The 16,495-nt window shown below is 47.0% G+C and overlaps 1 protein-coding gene across 10 annotated transcripts; it reads left to right on the top strand.

The window, feature by feature from the left end:
* On the top strand, positions 1,090-13,927 carry CHRNB3 (cholinergic receptor nicotinic beta 3 subunit). Of its 10 annotated transcripts, XR_002433541.1 has the most exons (7): positions 3,325-5,265; positions 5,361-5,512; positions 6,271-6,315; positions 9,727-9,836; positions 10,033-10,915; positions 12,200-12,562; positions 13,288-13,927. XR_002433541.1 is itself a non-coding variant. In XM_021381285.1 (6 exons), the coding sequence occupies exons 1-6, from the start codon at positions 3,264-3,266 to the stop codon at positions 12,332-12,334; spliced, it is 1,374 nt and encodes a 457-aa protein (XP_021236960.1). In that variant the 5' UTR covers positions 1,090-3,263; the 3' UTR covers positions 12,335-13,927. The 10 variants fall into 10 exon arrangements, 9 of the variants coding, with proteins under 9 accessions (XP_021236960.1, XP_021236956.1, XP_021236957.1 ...); XM_021381285.1 differs by lacking the exon at positions 3,325-5,265 and adding an exon at positions 1,090-3,312 and having other exon boundaries at positions 12,200-13,927; XM_021381281.1 differs by lacking the exon at positions 13,288-13,927 and adding an exon at positions 1,090-3,312 and having other exon boundaries at positions 5,110-5,265; positions 10,033-12,342.

Here is a 16,495-nt window from a genome sequence, read left to right as displayed (position 1 = left end):
AGGGAGATCATGGGGCATTTGCAGGACAACTGGGGGATCAGGCCCAGCCAACATGGGTTTGTGAAGGACAGGTCCTGCTTGACCAACCTGATCTCCTTCTATGATTGAGTGACCTGTCTGGTGAATAAGGGAAAGGCTGTTGATATGGTCTACCTAGACTTCAGCAAAGCTTTTGACACTGTCTCCCACAGTATTCTCCTGGAGAAACTGGCAGCCCGTGGCTTGGACAGGTACACTCTTTGCTGGGTAAGGAGCTGGCTGGAGGGCCAGGCCCAGAGAGTGGTGGTGAATGGAGTTAAATCCAGCTGGCAACCGGTCACGAGTGGTGTTCCCCAGGGGTCGGTGCTGGGGCCTGTCCTCTTCAGTATCTTCACTGATGACCTGGATGAGGGCATTGAGAGCACCCTCAGTAAGTTTGCAGATGACACCAAGCTGGCAGGAAGTGTTGATCTGCCTGGGGGTAGAGAGGCCCTACAGAGAGATCTGGACAGGCTGGATCTCTGGGCTGAAGCCAACGGGATGAGGTTCAACAAGACCAAGTGCCGGATCCTGCACTTTGGCCACAAGAACCCCAAGCAACGCTACAGGCTTGGGGCAGAGTGGCTGGAAGACCGTGTGGAGGAAACGGACCTGGGGGTGTTGGTCGACGCTTGGCTGAACATGAAACCAGCAGTGTGCCCAGGTGGCCAAGAAGGCCAATGGCATCCTGGCTTGTATCAGAAATAGTGTTGCCAGTAGGAGTAGGGAAGTCATTGTCCCTCTGTACTCAGCACTGGTGAGGCCGCACCTCGAGTACTGTGTCCAGTTTTGGGCCCCTCACTGCCAGAAAGACACTAAGGCCCTGGGGCGTGTTCAGAGGAGGGTGACGAAGCTGGTGAGGGGTCTGGAGCACAGGCCTTATGAGGAGCGGCTGAGGGAGCTGGGATTGTTCAGTCTGGAGAAGAGGAGGCTCAGGGGAGACCTTATCGCTCTCTATAACTACCTGAGGGGAGGTTGTAGTGAGCTGCAGGTCAGCCTCTTCTCTCTTTTAACTAGTGATAGGACGAGAGGGAATGGCCTCAAGTTGCGCCAGGGGAGATTTAGGCTGGACATTAGGAAATACTACTTTTCTGAAAGAGCGGTCAGGCACTGGAATGGGCTGCCCAGGGAGGTGGTTGAGTCACCGTCCCTGAAGGTGTTCAAGAAACATTTAGATATAGCGTTGAGCGACATGGTTAGCGGGCAACATTGATGGTAGGTGGATGGTTGGACTGGATGATCTTGTAGGTCTTTTCCAACCTAGCTAATTCTATGATTCTATGATTCTATGAAACAGGAGGCACCATCACCAAGCAAATATGAGAAAATGCAACAGATTTTTTTCCAGTGCCCTCCTCTGGTTGTTAGATAGCTCTGGCAGCCAGAGATCAGGCAGGAGTGGTCTCTGTCTCTTACACAACCCAACCAATGTGTGGAGGCAGTGGTAAAGCAAATACACCATCTTTTTCCCCCAGACAGTCTCCACGTAGTGTCTAAAAAGCCAGACAGTAGGTTATCTTCATTACCTCCAAGCAGTGTGCTTCTTGGGCTGCACTGAAGACAAGCATCTCTCCAGCCTGCTGTACAGCAGCATCTAATGGAGAAGTGCCAGATGCAGTCCCATCCTGTGACTAAGATCAGCCCCACAAGGTGAACACGGCAGGTCCAGCACTAGCAGAGGGCTTGTAGATGTCCTTTGTGTGGTTTGAAGATAGAAAAGCAAACCCACCAATCTGCTGCAGTGTCTGCCCAGGAGCTACAGATGAGGCAAGCTCATGGCAGCAGGAATCAGGAGGTGAGACACAAGAAGAAAGTTGCTGGTATCATAGAATCATGGAATAATAGAATGGCTTGGGCTGGAAGGGACCTCAAAGCCCACCCAGCTCCACCCCTTGCCATGGGCAGGGCTGCCACCCACCAGCTCAGGCTGCCCAGGGCCCCATCCAACCTGGCCCTGAGCTCCTCCAGGGTACCCACAGCTTCTCTGGGCAGCTCATTCCAACAGCAACAACATGATGTTGAACCATGATGACACAGCATCTTTTTCAGTAGAGGAAGCTGAATAACATGATGAGATTACAGCTGCCAGTTATCAGACCTCTGCACGGACCTCAGATGAGGCAAATCTGAATTAAACAGATTGTGACAGAACCAAAATCTGGACCTTGCTGAAAAAGCACACTTCCCATATAAAAGGCAGCAAGCAAGGAGATTCCTCTGGGTTATGAATGTGCATTAGAGCATGAGGACAATCTCTAAGGATATGCAAATAGGAATCATTTCGTTTGTGGAGAGCATGTAGGAAAACTGTGCCAGCAGAGAGATGGAAATCATCCATCGGAGCAGAAAGGGTTTTAGGTCTGGATGCAAACGGAAGTAATTTTGCGCTGCTCTCCCTTGAACTTGAAAATTTCAGGGGGAAAAAAAGCGTTTCTGCAGGCAGAGATGTTGAAGAGACTTTCAATTGGGGAGAGAAACAGCAGTAGGGGTGCAGGAGATGAACCCAGAGATTTACAGTGGGCTCTAAAGGAAGCTCGGCCCAGGGCATTGCTGCCATTACAACACACAGTCAACATGGCCAGTGGTCCATGTGAGCACTTATGTGCTGCCCTTTGTGTGTGTGTGATGAGATGAGATGAGATGCAGTCAGAATTCAGCTGTTTTCCCACCTGTAATGTATTGCCCCCCTTTTTTTTCTTGAAAAGTAGCCATTCTGCTATGAAAAATGAATAAACTAAGTTAGATCTTAAGGGAAGCCACCTCTTTTGTCAGACCCACAGGTACAGCTGGAGCAAAACAATCTGTCAGGCATTTGATGTGTTTCTGGGGCTGATTTGCAGCCTGGTTTGGTTCTGGGTTTTTTTTGTTTTTTTTTTTTTTCTTTTTCCCAGCAGTAACTGGCAGTATCACAAAATGCATTTCTCCCCCTTAAGAGCTTTACCTCACTTTTAGTCCCAGACAGTGGTGGCTGCAGCCACCCAAATTCCACCCCAAACACATCAGCCAGAGCTTAGGACCCAGAGCCCTGTTTTAGGCTTACGGGATGTGACAGCTGACGGAAAATCAATGAAGTGTGCTTTACGGAGCGTCATAATGATGCAAGATGAGGCTCAAAAGGTGCCCGCTTGCCTTGCAGGCTTGGTTGTCTGCCTTAGGTTTTAACTAAATCGTTTTAGCCCTCTACTAGGATGAGATCAATTTGCCTATGAAGAGAAAGGACTGTATTTAAAGGAAAAGCTGCAGCCATGCCCATGCTGTGTCTGATGCTCTGTGTGCTGTGTTGGAGCCGTTCAGGTAAGAGCAATTTCTTCTTCTTCCAAACCAAGCTACAGATGTTCCAGATTTTTTTTCTGACATAGAGTTTGCTGTTCTTTGCTGGGATGAGGCAGATGCAGCTTCTTTTGGTCCTCTTCTAGCACTGCCAGACCAGCAAGACAGCGCTATATCAGCTGCTGACTTTGCGCTGCAACCTCAGTGGCAACAGGGCTTTAAGACTTATGGTGCAAGAGGGGGGTCACAGGTTAAGAGTTAAGCAAAGAACCAAGGCTTTGCTCTCACTGCTGTTATAGGCAGATCTGCATCACTGGGAGTACAGTGAAATGTCCCAGATGAGCTGATGAGGTGTCCTGCCAGCGTTTCTCAGGGGGTGCATGTTTGTGTGGCAGAGCCCCTGCCCAGCCCTCCCAGTTCCTGTGCCTGTGCCGAGCTGCCACCAACACAAACTGCAGCAAGGCAGACGGCTTGTGGCACAGGGCACAGCATGGGGGCAAATGGTTCTGTTACTCATCTTTGTGGCAGCCTAATATGGAGCTCCAAAAGTTTTGTCCTCTCTCCATTCTGTGTGAAAAATTCAGGAATGCATCTAGCCTGCTGCCCACACCTCAATTTTTCCGAAGGCAACACTGCTTTGTTCAGTATTTTCTCTAACTTAATCATCACATGGAGTGTGATCAGAGGAGCTTTTAGGCTATTTTTTCCCCCCGTACATTTTCCTTCTTAAAAAACGTGTGCTTTTAAACTGTCCCGCTGCATGTACTGAGTCTGCCTTATGAGAGTCTCGGTTTTGTTCTTTCTGCCCTTCTCCACAATGCTTCACAGGAGCGTTTGCCTCCAGATATCACTCCAGGGGGGCTGCTGTGTTTGATGCCCCAGGGCTGCCTCAACTCTGGTGCTTGGAAGGGGCAGAGCCCACTGTGCCCACAGGCTGGTGAAGGGGGTACAGGCTTGCTGTGCACAGCGGGGCTGGCAAAGCATGTATGGTGGAAGAGAGGTGGCAGCAGGGCAGAGCTGCGGCTTGCAATGCAGCTGCTCTGGCACAAGGATGCAGTACCAGACCCTTTTTCCCCTCTGGGGACTCTGAAGCAAGGTGAGATCATACTCACCTTTAGGTGTAGCGTGCATGCCAGGGAAGAGGTGGACGTCATGGTGGGACCTCAGCAACACACTCAGTGGGGGTGAGTTGAGAGAGGTGAATTGAGGAGACATAGGAGATACCAGTTCTGAGGTGCCCTCCCTTTCCATGGTGCGGGGCAGCGCTGGGGGAGTCCCAGGCCATGCAGGTGCAGACCCAGCCCTGAGCACATTGCCCAGTTCCTCCTGCTGCCAGCTGAACTTTTGGTTTTTGCTCTGCTGGTGCTGCAGCCTTTCCTCTCCGTCAGGGAGAACTCTTTTTTTTTTTTTCCCAATGATTTGCTGCTATCCTTTTGCTAAACTCAGGAGAAATATTCATTTCCAAGAGCTCTGTAGGGCTCACTCTCATCTGGTTTACAGCCCCTGCAGCAAGGAAACAATGCAATCCACATCCACATACTTGGGTGGGCAGTTTCTATTCCAAAAAGGTCATATAAACAGAATTACAGCATGATTGGGATTGGCAGGTGGACCTTTGGATCCACCTGGCCCAACTTTGCTTCAGCAGGAACATCCAGAGCAGGGTGCCCAGGTCCATATCCAGATGACTTTTGGAAATCTACAAGGAGATTCCATCACCTCTCTGAACAACCTGTGGCAGTGCTCCATCACCTGCACAGCACAGCAGGAACATACTGTGTTCAAGTTTGTGTCCATTGCTTCATGTCCTGTCATTGGCAGCTCTGAAAAGACCCTGGCTCTGGAAGGAGAGCAAATGAAAATCCATGAACCTGAAATGTCCACAGTTTATTGCTGCTGTTTCTAGCTATCAGCAAGGAATAGCCCCACAGCAACCACCTTCTCCCTGTGACTCCATCTCTCCACAGTATCCCACAGGTATCTGGAAAACCAGGGGTGTCATTAGCCAGACTGATCTCCTTGGGCTGTGCCATTCCCACACGTGCCCTCCTGCACACCCTTCTCTCTTCCAGATGTGGCTGCCCTCGGTTCAGTTGCGGAGAATGAGGATGCGCTCCTGAGACACTTATTTCAAGGCTATCAGAAATGGGTCCGCCCTGTGGAAAACTCCAATGACACCATCCAAGTCCTCTTTGGGTTAAAGATATCACAGCTTGTGGATGTGGTAAGCTCTGTGTCAGGCTCAATAAAGCATTGCTTCTCCTGTGGAGAGCCCTGTGCCCTGCTGTAGTGCCAGTTGTGCTGCTGGCCTTGGCCTCCTGACACAACACTCACTGGTCAGGCAACAAAACACTGCCTGGTGTGATGCTGGGGTGGGACCTCCAGCTGCCCTGGGGCTCCTTGGTCTCCCAATAAACCTGAAGACCCCCTTCTGCCTGCAGCTCCCGTCATTAAAGCCTTGTCGCATCAGAGACTGTCCCTGGGCCTGCATTTGCAAGATAGTGCAGGACAGGGTGTGGAGATGTGGAGCTGGCTAGGCATTGCAGTTCCAGGCAAGGTCTGTCCAGGCCAAAACCAGCTGGCACCTCAGCCACACAGGTGGGGGCCTGGGGCGAATCAGACAACCTATGTGTGAGCTCCCCTTCTCCTTCCCCTCCATCCCTGCAGTGCATGGTGGGGTTTGCACAGGGCAGGAGGGCCAGAGTAACAGATGACAGCAGCTCTCCTCCTGCTCCAGAAGACAAGTTTTTCTTTTGTGCTTTATTTATGTGCTTTGTCTTCTCCCTACCCACACTCGGCTCAGGTTGGGCAGCATGGGGATGTGAGCCACCCCGCTTTCTGTCCCACACCAGTCATCTCCTTGTGCCTCAGCACCTGGCTCCATGGGGGCTTAGACATGGTGGGTCTTGTTGGAGCATGTGTAGGGGTCGTTTCCTCTGGTTGTTCTGGTATTGCAGGCCTCTCTACCTTGTGTTGCCCTAGGATGAGAAGAACCAGCTGATGACGACCAACGTGTGGCTGAAGCAGGTAAATCAGATGGCCTCAGACTTTCCCATTCCCTGCGAGGCTGCTGAGTGCAGCAAGGGTGAGGGCCACTGTGGCCTGCCAAATTGTCCATCACCACCCATGACAAACTCAGTGCCACATAACACTGCCTGAAGATCTCCTCTCCCTTTAGCCAGTGCCTGAAGGGACATAGAGGCAGACAGTGAGCTTTCAGGATGCATCCCAGCTGTGGGCCCAAGTCAGGTGTATTTTGGGGAAGCAACATCTGGTGCTGCGACTGTTGTTCAGGGATGCTGCCTGTGCACTGAGGGACTATTCTATCTCAGACTTAGGGGTCATCCGAGCACTTGTGTCCCTTGTCCAATCTAAAATAGGTTTCTTCTTCAGCACAAATAAAGAGAAAGAATAAGTGTGTTAAATCCCCCAAATTAAAATCTGTGGGATTTCTGCAAATCAGCCATAACTCTCTATCTTGCTTCTGGAAGTAATTTACACAAGAGAAGGAAACGCACAAGGTGAACAGTTAGGTCTCCTTCACTCCTGAAGAACACTGTATTTGGTGTAGATTACATTGCACCAGTTTACTGACCTTGAGACAATTATTTTAAGTCTCTCAGCCATGTGAGCATCTACAGAAGTGTCAGATGATCTCAGGGAGAGGACAGAAAACCCAAGGCTTGCACTGAGTGATGCTGTCGGAAGTAGTTCCCAGGTTGCTAGTCTGGTGAAGGAGAAGTGCAGCTCGGTTTGTGTCCTCAGTTTGTTGTCTGTAGCCCTGCAGTGACTGAGCTCTGGGATGGTGTGGGATCCTGGATGCTGTATCGGCACTACACACAAAGATGGCCTCTCTCTTGGCTGGTTCCCCCATCCAGGACAAAAAGACTCCTATGCCTTGGGACAGCCTTCATCCCTCTGGCTGTGTGACATCTCTATAGAAGTATTAATGCATTTGGGGCAGTTTTGGACAGACATTCATATGGGGCACATTTTTGTTCTCAACATTGACCTGATTTGGAGCCTGTGTCACCACTCACACCATAGGAAATCAGGTTCTGCTGCAGGTTCCGCTGAGCATACTGCAGGGCTAGAGTGATGCCACCATCTGCTCCTTGCCTCTCAGGTGTGAGGAGGAGAAGAAGGAGATCGTTTTCTCTGATTTCTCTGCCTTAAACCATGGATAAAAGAAAGACCTATCCAGGAAGTTGCTCTGCAGACATTCCAATTCCTCTGGAGTTGTTTGGAAACTGAACTCGGATTTTAGCCAGGGCAGCTCCCTAGGTGTTAATACAGGTTGCTGAGTTGGGCTCTTGCTGGGTGCTACCCTTTCTAGCATCCCTTTTCCACTGGAGGGTTCTGAGGAGCCTCAGATGGGCCATCAAGGACGTAATGAAGTGCAAAGAAGAAAATAAGTGAGACGTGGTCATTGGTTTTCACATATGCTGATATCCCCAGGAGGATGGGCTGAGCACTTAATATCCATGGTCTGACCCAGGTGCTCTGTTCTGGGAGTTGCACATTTCTGTAGGCTTAGTGTGAGATGGTTTCATATGCAATTCAATGCTCAGAATATTGTTAGAAATGGCAAGAACAGCAGCTGAGAAAAGATGCCTAAAACTAAGCAGCATTAAAATATCTTTCTCTTTTGGTTAGGAAGACAGAAGAACACTCAAACATTTCCAAGGACTCAGAGCTCCTCACTCTGCAGGAGCTGGGGAGGTCAGGGGAGGCTGGTCCTCACCTTGAGTGTGTGAGGTGAAGGGGGAATGAGAGACATCGTTCCTATGCATGAATTTGGCTTTTAGATGAGCAAAGCTCAAATCAAAGGGTTTTCTTCTTTTATTTTTCTTTCTTTTTCCCCTCAATCCAAGTTCTAAAGATACTGGGAACTGACAGTGAGCTTCCTGGCAAACACAGAATGTGCAAAGGAGTTTTAGTGGTTGCTGAGATTTATCTGTTGTTGGGCAAGTTGCAGAATTTATTGCTAAGTTGGGACCCAGAGTTTCCTGATCTGGCTTCACTGGGTTAACTACTTGAGTGTCAGCGCAGAGGCAGGAGTTTGGCAGAGCTGGAGAAAAGGGAGAATAGTGGGGAATGTGGGAAGGCAGAGAGAGGAGAGAAAAAGGCCCTCTGCATCTGCTGCTACAGTTCATGTCAGCATAGCCCATGGGGAGATTCCCATTTTAAACTGTTCGTCTTCAAATTCTGCACACAGTCTATTTTCTGCTCTAGTAAGGAGACACGCAACTATTTGCCTTGCAGACATGAAAGAGCACTTTAGCTTGGAGAGAAATCAATGCAGGGCATGGGGGAGGGAGGAGTGCTGTAGATAACACAGATAACCCAGGCCTTCTGCCAGGCTTTAGGAAGGCTCTACCAACTAAGCGCCCATGCATGACCTTCTGCCCTATCCCTTCTCTGTTCCTGGAAGAGGAAGGCACTCTCATTGCACCTTGGTCTCTGCTGAGGCTCTGGGTTACTGTAAAGGACTGTAATAACAAGTGGGTATGGCTGTGAAAGGCATGTGGATCGGAAGCAGTAGGAGTGGGGCTATACAATGGGAGAAGTGGAGAATATTGTTTCTTGGTTTGTCCTTAACTTATGAGAAAGCTGATCCCTGAGGAGCTCCTAGAGCTAGAGATCAATGGAAAGTGTTTCATTATTTGCTTCATGGTATTAGCCGCAGTCTGCAGATCTTGTTTCCTCTCGCTGCTATTCTTGTGAGCAAATGAAAAACCATTATCATGAAAGAGATCAGAGAGATGCTTTTCCACTGCACCTCTATTTCTGGGTTGTTGGTGCCACTTTGCTAGGCTCTCTCCAGGTAACAAACAAAACACAACGGTTCAATGTGATGAAAATGGCCAGGACTCTTCTTGCTTTTGCTTTTTTTTTTTTAATGGCAAAATAAAATATATATCTTCAGAATTGTAGCCAAATTCTTTACAACATGATCATATTATTTTTCCTACAATATCATGCAGGTCTTTCTCATGAAAGAACAATGATTTGGTTTGCAGAGACAGTGCAATTAAACATGTAGAGATAGATGTCTTAATGTAGATGCTGCTATGAAAGATCTTACACATTGACGTTATTACCATCACTGAATCATAGAATAGCTCAAGTCATCTTTGTCTCCCATCTAGTACTGTGAAATATCTGTAGGAAAACAGTCCATACTCTCCAGGAGTGCCCACTTTGAGGCTGCCTGGATAGGCCTGGGTTTACGAGGCTCACCTCTGGCTGAAGGGTCTTTGCTTATGGGGATTAATGTCTCCCAGCCATGCCTGCGTGACATCCTTTCTACAGCTGCTTAGTCGTATGCCAAGCTCTGCCCTCAGTGCTTAACAATACAGAACCACAAAGCAGATGGTGGGAGAAGGAATGAGGCTGTAGGGGCTGAGCAGGCAGAGGACTGTTGGCTCATTACAGGAATGGATGGACCACAAGCTGTCTTGGAATCCAGAGGAATATGGTGGGATCACCACTATCCGTGTCCCTTCTGAGTCCCTGTGGCTTCCCGACATTGTTCTGTTTGAAAAGTGAGTTGCATGTTTCTTATTCCAGGCTTAGGCCATAGCATGGACAAGACATGCCAGCTATCATAGAGCTTGCATGCACTCTTAGAAAGCTGCTTATTTAGGCAGAATGAATGTTGGCTTCCCTTGCATGGGGCTGTGAGGGAGTAGCACTGGGGCAATCTGAACTTGGTACTGTTTCTTTCTGTCTGTCTCACAGCGCTGATGGACGTTTTGAAGGGTCCCTGATGACCAAAGCCATAGTGAAATACAATGGAGTGGTGACCTGGACACCACCAGCCAGTTACAAGAGCTCCTGCACGATGGATGTAACCTTCTTCCCCTTCGACAGGCAGAACTGCTCCATGAAATTTGGGTCGTGGACATATGATGGCAGTATGGTGGACTTGATTCTAGTGGATGAAAATGTAGACAGGAAAGACTTCTTTGATAATGGGGAGTGGGAGATCTTAAATGCCAAGGGTATGAAAGGCAACAGGAAGGATGGGCTGTACTCCTACCCATTTGTCACTTACTCCTTTGTGCTGAGACGCCTTCCACTGTTCTACACTCTTTTCTTAATAATCCCTTGCCTGGGATTGTCTTTTCTAACTGTCCTGGTGTTTTACCTGCCCTCAGATGAAGGAGAAAAGCTGTCATTGTCCACTTCAGTTCTAGTCTCCCTCACAGTTTTCCTTTTAGTGATTGAGGAAATAATCCCTTCTTCTTCCAAAGTCATCCCTCTAATTGGTGAGTATCTACTGTTCATCATGATTTTTGTGACCCTCTCTATCATTGTGACTGTCTTTGTTATCAACGTCCACCACCGCTCCTCAGCAACTTACCACCCCATGGCTCCCTGGGTTAAAAGACTCTTCCTCCAGAAGCTGCCTCGGTTGCTCTGCATGAAGGGACATGTAGATCGTTACTCCTTCTCAGACACTGAGGAAAAGGAAACCACCTTGAAATCAAAGCTCCCAGGAAAGAAGAAACACAAGCAAACAAAAGACGGAGAGAAGATCGTGATTGCCTTTCTGGAAAAGGCAGCTGATTCCATTCGGTACATTTCCAGGCATGTAAAAAAGGAGCACTTCATCAGGCAGGTAGGTGAAGGGAGGGAAAAGAGACATCACAGCTTCCTAGACAGCAGCAACTTCCAAGTTTTTCCTTTTCTGCATGCCTTTCTGTCTGCTTCTTCCTCTCCCATTCTTCTTGCATGTTCTGGGAGCTTTCCCTGCTGGGTGTGGTTTCTGGGAAAGCATGTTACTTCAAGAACAGAGAGGTGCCCTGGGAGTCCCCATTCTTCCCAGACAGGAGAGGCCATAGCTAGCTGTCCTGGAGGAACTCCTGTCTTGGGAGTATTTGAATCACCTGGCCTTGGTTAAGATGGGGACAGAAGCAAATCTGGAAAACCTCTGAGTTGCCACATGCTCTGAAAGTGTGTCTCTCACAACAGCTCTGGGCAAGCTTTCTGGCAATTGCTAGGGCTCGCTCTTGGCCTCCCAGCTATTCTGTGCAGTGTAGATGCCCTATTTTGAGCTGAGGTCTTTGTGGCTTGCACTAACAAAAGTTCAGGTTAGACCATCTTCTCCTCCGTCTTTCTTCTCTTCCCAGCAACCCACGTGGCTATTAACATGGCAAATTTTAAAAGTTAACTGAGTAACGTGTCTGTAAATAGTGCACCTCACATAAGCATAGGACAGCAACCAGCAGCACATGGAAAGAAGTTCTCTTAGCACTCTCCTAGCAAAAGCCAGGGCTTTGTTTAAACTTTATTGATGATATCAGCAGAGAGATGAACAGTAAACCAAAAGTGCAGTATGTCAGCATGTAGTCTTCTCTTTGAGGCTTGAGTTACTAAAAAAAAAAAAAAAAGTCCCCTGAATCACTTTTATCACCATTTATTCAGGGTTGTGCTGGTACACACAATGCAGAACCTCCCTCCTAAATGCATGCAGTATGTGCCAGCAGAGCACTTCAGCAAACAGAAGCTGATGGGACCACTTGTACTGCAAGTAACATCTGTGACAAAGTGCTTTGCTAGAGCCAACTCCTAGCCCCCCAAGGGAAAAGCAGTTATGTTAAAAGAAACCGGAATCATTATAAAGACATCTCAAGCTTCAGTCTGTAAGCTTTTACCTATGCACTTAGCTAAAAGCTTTTGCACAGCCTGAAAGAAGTCTGATTATCATGTGCTTAAACCATGGAAATGCTCTGGTGTTTTGAAGGACTGGCAGGTCCCTCAAGAGCTGACCCATGTCAGGCTATGGCACACTACAGTCTTCTGATTTTTAAAAATAGTTTTTGGAGCTGAAATGTGCATTGTAGTACCAACAAAGTACTGGGCTCCTTGCTGTTTCTGTTTGCTTCTCCTCTCTCCTTCACAGGTTGTCCAAGACTGGAAATTTGTAGCTCAAGTCCTGGATCGGATCTTCCTGTGGTTATTCCTGGTGGTGTCTGTGACGGGCTCAGTTCTCATCTTCACCCCTGCATTACAGATGTGGCTGAACAGCACTCTGTAGAAAATGCTCCCACACTAACGTACAACAAGCTCAATGATGTGGGATGGTGGTGCCTTTGAGATTGATCTCTGTTCTACAGTATGGGAAGCAGTGCAAGAGTGAGAGAAGGTGATGTTAACAACAGGCATTGGCTACTGCGTCCTTCACGTGGCTCTGACTGTTACAGCCTTGGCAGAGACCGGAGACGGGCTTGGTGAACAGCAGAATCCAAAAGTGAATTGGGGTTGCGTAAGTGTAGTTCGGTTATATTACAATATGAGCCAGGATTATTAGTTATACTTGGGGATAGTAGTTCTGGCACAACAATTATGTTTTACGAGCAGATGTGTCAGTTAAAATACTACTTAATAAAAGAAATTAGAGTATAGTAGCAACATAGTGCTCAGTACTTAGTGCACAGTAGCAAGTCAGTATTCACTTTATCTACGTAGAATCATAGAATCATAGAATTAGCTAGGTTGGAAAAGACCTACAAGATCATCCAGTCCAACCATCCACCTACCACCAATAACCCCACCAAACTATGTCTCTCAACACTATATCTAAATGTTATTAATTGCCAAGTAAAAACCACAAAGTCCCTACGGGTAGCCTCCTGCATCTTTCAGAACTGGCAATTATATAGCAGAAAAAAAGAAAGTTGCTAGAAAAACAGAAAAAGCGTGAGCAACTTTTAGATGGGATACTCAAAACCTCCACTCTGGCCATACCTTCAGGACCAGCTCAACCATGGGAGAACTTAGAGCTCTGCCCACCCACCACCAACCTCTACAGCATGCACACTTTGTCTCTCCTCTTGGCCATGAGGAAGTTGCAAGGTGTTATACTCTTTTCTGTATAATTTGCATTTTTGCCTTGTACTGTGAAAGATAATTAAAGGCTGAACAAGTAAGGGTTTTTCCCATGCTCCTCTACATTTGGAAACTATGATTCCCACACATGCATGCTTACAGGACTGGAAGTGGAAGATCATCTGAAGTACATCACCTAAAGGAAAGCGACCATGCTGCTCCAAGTGGCAACAAAAATCTTCCTAAGTAGTTCAGTTGGAGGAGATGCAAGATCATCTGTGGCAAATGAAGCTTGTGGTTGGTGCAGAAGTGTAGTTTCTCCTGAGAGCTGTGGGGTGTGCTGGCTGCCAGAAAGGTACATCTGCAGGTGTTGGCTTGTCCATGTTTCTAAGTCAGTTCAGAATTTCGTTGCTTTGATGCATTTAAATGGAATCCTTCTGCATTATTAGAACAGAAGATGCACAGGTGAGGGTCTCACTACATTCCCTGGGACAAAGCACTGCCATTGTTACATCCTTTAGAAAATTTCTCTCTGAAGTTGTAGGTGTTTTTGAGGCTAACAAGGGATTGGAGAGCCAATTTTCAACAATATAAACATAAATATGTTGCTAAAGCTTTAGCTAGCCTTGAAACTTTCTGTCTAAGGGTGGGGGTCAGAAGGTCTTGAAAATATGCAAAGGTATTGTTGTGTGTGTATGACACGTGCATACCAGACCTCTGTGAGTTCAGATCATCCCACCTTGTTTTGTCACTGCAGTTCACTTGTGCAAATATAATTAATAAAATTGTGCTTAGTAAATGATTCTCAGGAGTGAGAATGCTGAAGGTGTTCTTGTTTTTTTGCCAGTCCAAATTCTAGACCCTTTAAAAAAATTGCTGGTCTCAGATCTATTGAAATACAGGATTTTGCTTGTTCTTGGAAAGTACTCATAACTTTTTACCTGTGTGTGCGAGTTTGAGGAGGAAGCTTTCAGAGGTGGTTATTATATTGCAGGATCCTAGAAGAGACCCATTTAGTTTGGCATATACAGACAGATGTCTTAGCATAGACACCGATATATAGATCTTACACATTAACCTGTATTACCAACTGCTCTTTTCTCCTTGCATTGGTCAAGTCATTTTGTTACCCTGGCCAGTTCTGTGAAATATCTATGGGAAAACTTATTTCCAGCAGTCAAAGACTCTTGAAATCAATTAGTGATGGGTTTCCCCACTGTCTATTGCTGCCAAGGGGCTGCCTATTCGAGAAGGTGGATGACAGAATTCTCTCCTGGGTGAGTGCTTCAGGCGCTCAGCTGGCAGATGATCCTCTCCTCACCTTACTTCAATTCGGTTTCCAAACTGCAGGCAGCAGATGTCTGTGGATCATGTGACTGTGTCTGACTGCAAGCAGCTTTTTCTGGTAATGGTCAGGAGGGCTCAGGTGCATGGACTGGGAGATGTGTGAGCACTGCACAGTCCTCATGGCTTTTGACCTCTGGTGCTCCCAGCACAGCCCTTAGGACTGCTACATTTGCAGTCTCACTGCTTATTATTCCTCATGCTGACTGTTTCTGAACTTCCCTGAATCTTTTTCTCTCTGGCCCAGAAATGCATTCAGCACATCCCACTAAAAAACACAATGCGGGAGGACATCTGTGCAGCAGATCTCCCTCTGGGTTCCTTCCTTCTGTTCCACGTGCCCCTGGATGATAACATTTCAAATTTAAAATCTTGAAAGAACACCCATCCTTCTGCCTTCTCTCCTCCAAGTGTGACGTCTAGCTACCTGGCCCTGGTTTGCCAGAGACATGGTGCTGCGTGGCAGGACCATGTATATCATCCATCCACCAGCAGTCAAACATGCTGAACTCCTCTGGGCCTTTTAGTGAGGGGGAGGTCTCCCTTGGGAAGAGGATGAGATGAGCTGTCTGAGTTGTCTGATTGCTTCTGGAAACAGTATTTTTAAAATAAATTCACAGATGTGAACACTCTCAGGGAAAGAAAGTTTATTGCCACCGGAGGTACACTTAGTGGTGGAATATAGAATCAGCCCTGCAGTTCACCTTCAGCTATTCTATTTGCAGTCTGTATGGACACAAGTTCAACAGCAAATGCTGGAAAGAAGATGTCTTTCCTGTCAAAATGAAACATTCAGGCATAGAATGCAGCTTTCCTCTTCAGATTCTCTTTCTTTCCCCTTTCTTTCTTGCTGACTAACAAGCTAGCACAGCAAAGATCATTTGGTAACATATCTTAACACACTCTACAGCAGGCTTTAAAAAATACAGATTCTTCAGGCATGTTCCAGGAGTAATATTAAATGGCAGGTTGATAAACAATTTGTATTCATGACTGTCTGACTGTCACTACATAATTATGCAACATTCAGGGAGACTATAGAAAAAATGATTTTCTGCTAGAAAAGAGCGACTACATATTTCAAATACATATTCTTGTCATGCCATCATTGTCTCTGCCGTATATGTCAGCCCCATTGTCTTTAATATGAGCAGAAAAGAGTAAAAGGCCAATTAGGGACTTCAGGAAGATTCTCATCTGCCAAGGAACAGTGGTGTCCAAAGTAGAGACTGGTACATGGCATGCTCTGAAAACACTGTGCTGACACTGTACAGTCAGAGTTAAAACAACCTATAACAGAGAAAACCTTTTTACTCTTGGAGCTATTGGCTGGAATAGTAATGATGCCTTTTTAGAATTCTTAGGTACAAAACCAGCAGGAATCAAAATAGACAAAGGGCCTCAGGTGAACTGTCCACATAGTTTAGAAACCACATTAGGTGCACAACTACCAAGTGTTTCAGGATTAAGCTCATTACCTGGTTACTCAGGAGAAACTCCAGCCCCGAAGTATCCCTGCAGTTACAGAACTGGTTGCATACCCAGGACTGTTCTGAGAGGAGATTCTGCAGAGTTGTTTGGATCAAAGTGCCTACCTTTGCGTAGGACTCATGATAATCTGCCTTCTTCTGACATGATATGTGTAATCTAATTTGGTCCTGGGTTTTAAAAACAGATAAAATCAATGCTGCCCATCCAGTTCTGTCTGTGATGAGTAGCTGCGCAGGGACAAATGCTTCCGAAGTGGGCTTATGACTGAACCTGAGCAAGAAAGTATTTTCAGAGCAGCCCCTGTGGACTGGGACAGCAGTCAGGATGATGTAAGGAATGTGACTTGCAAATCCTGCTGGAGCTCACCATGGCTTTTAATGCTCAGTACCAGGAAGTAAAGGGAATTTGGTCACAAATATGACAGTTAAAATAGTTTTTAAAGATTTAGAGGCATGTAGATCTCAAACGTAGATGCTCTACATTTTAATCATGGATGCCTCAGGTCTTTTCTGCTTTTACATATTGCATCCATGTT

This window comes from Numida meleagris, chromosome Z, assembly GCF_002078875.1.
Source record: "Numida meleagris isolate 19003 breed g44 Domestic line chromosome Z, NumMel1.0, whole genome shotgun sequence".
NCBI lineage: Eukaryota > Metazoa > Chordata > Aves > Galliformes > Numididae > Numida > Numida meleagris.
This window is presented reverse-complemented; position numbering and strand designations above follow the sequence as displayed.

Bases quoted from the DNA above. Each gene is read 5' to 3' on its own strand.
- CHRNB3 (XM_021381281.1), top strand. From the start codon at position 5,154: ATGAACCTGAAATGTCCACAGTTTATTGCTGCTGTTTCTAGCTATCAG. The intron at 5,266-5,360 runs GTATCTGGAAAA...TCTCTCTTCCAG, and splicing joins CTCTCCACAGTATCCCACAG to ATGTGGCTGCCCTCGGTTCA. The intron at 6,316-9,726 runs GTAAATCAGATG...GGCTCATTACAG, and splicing joins CCAACGTGTGGCTGAAGCAG to GAATGGATGGACCACAAGCT.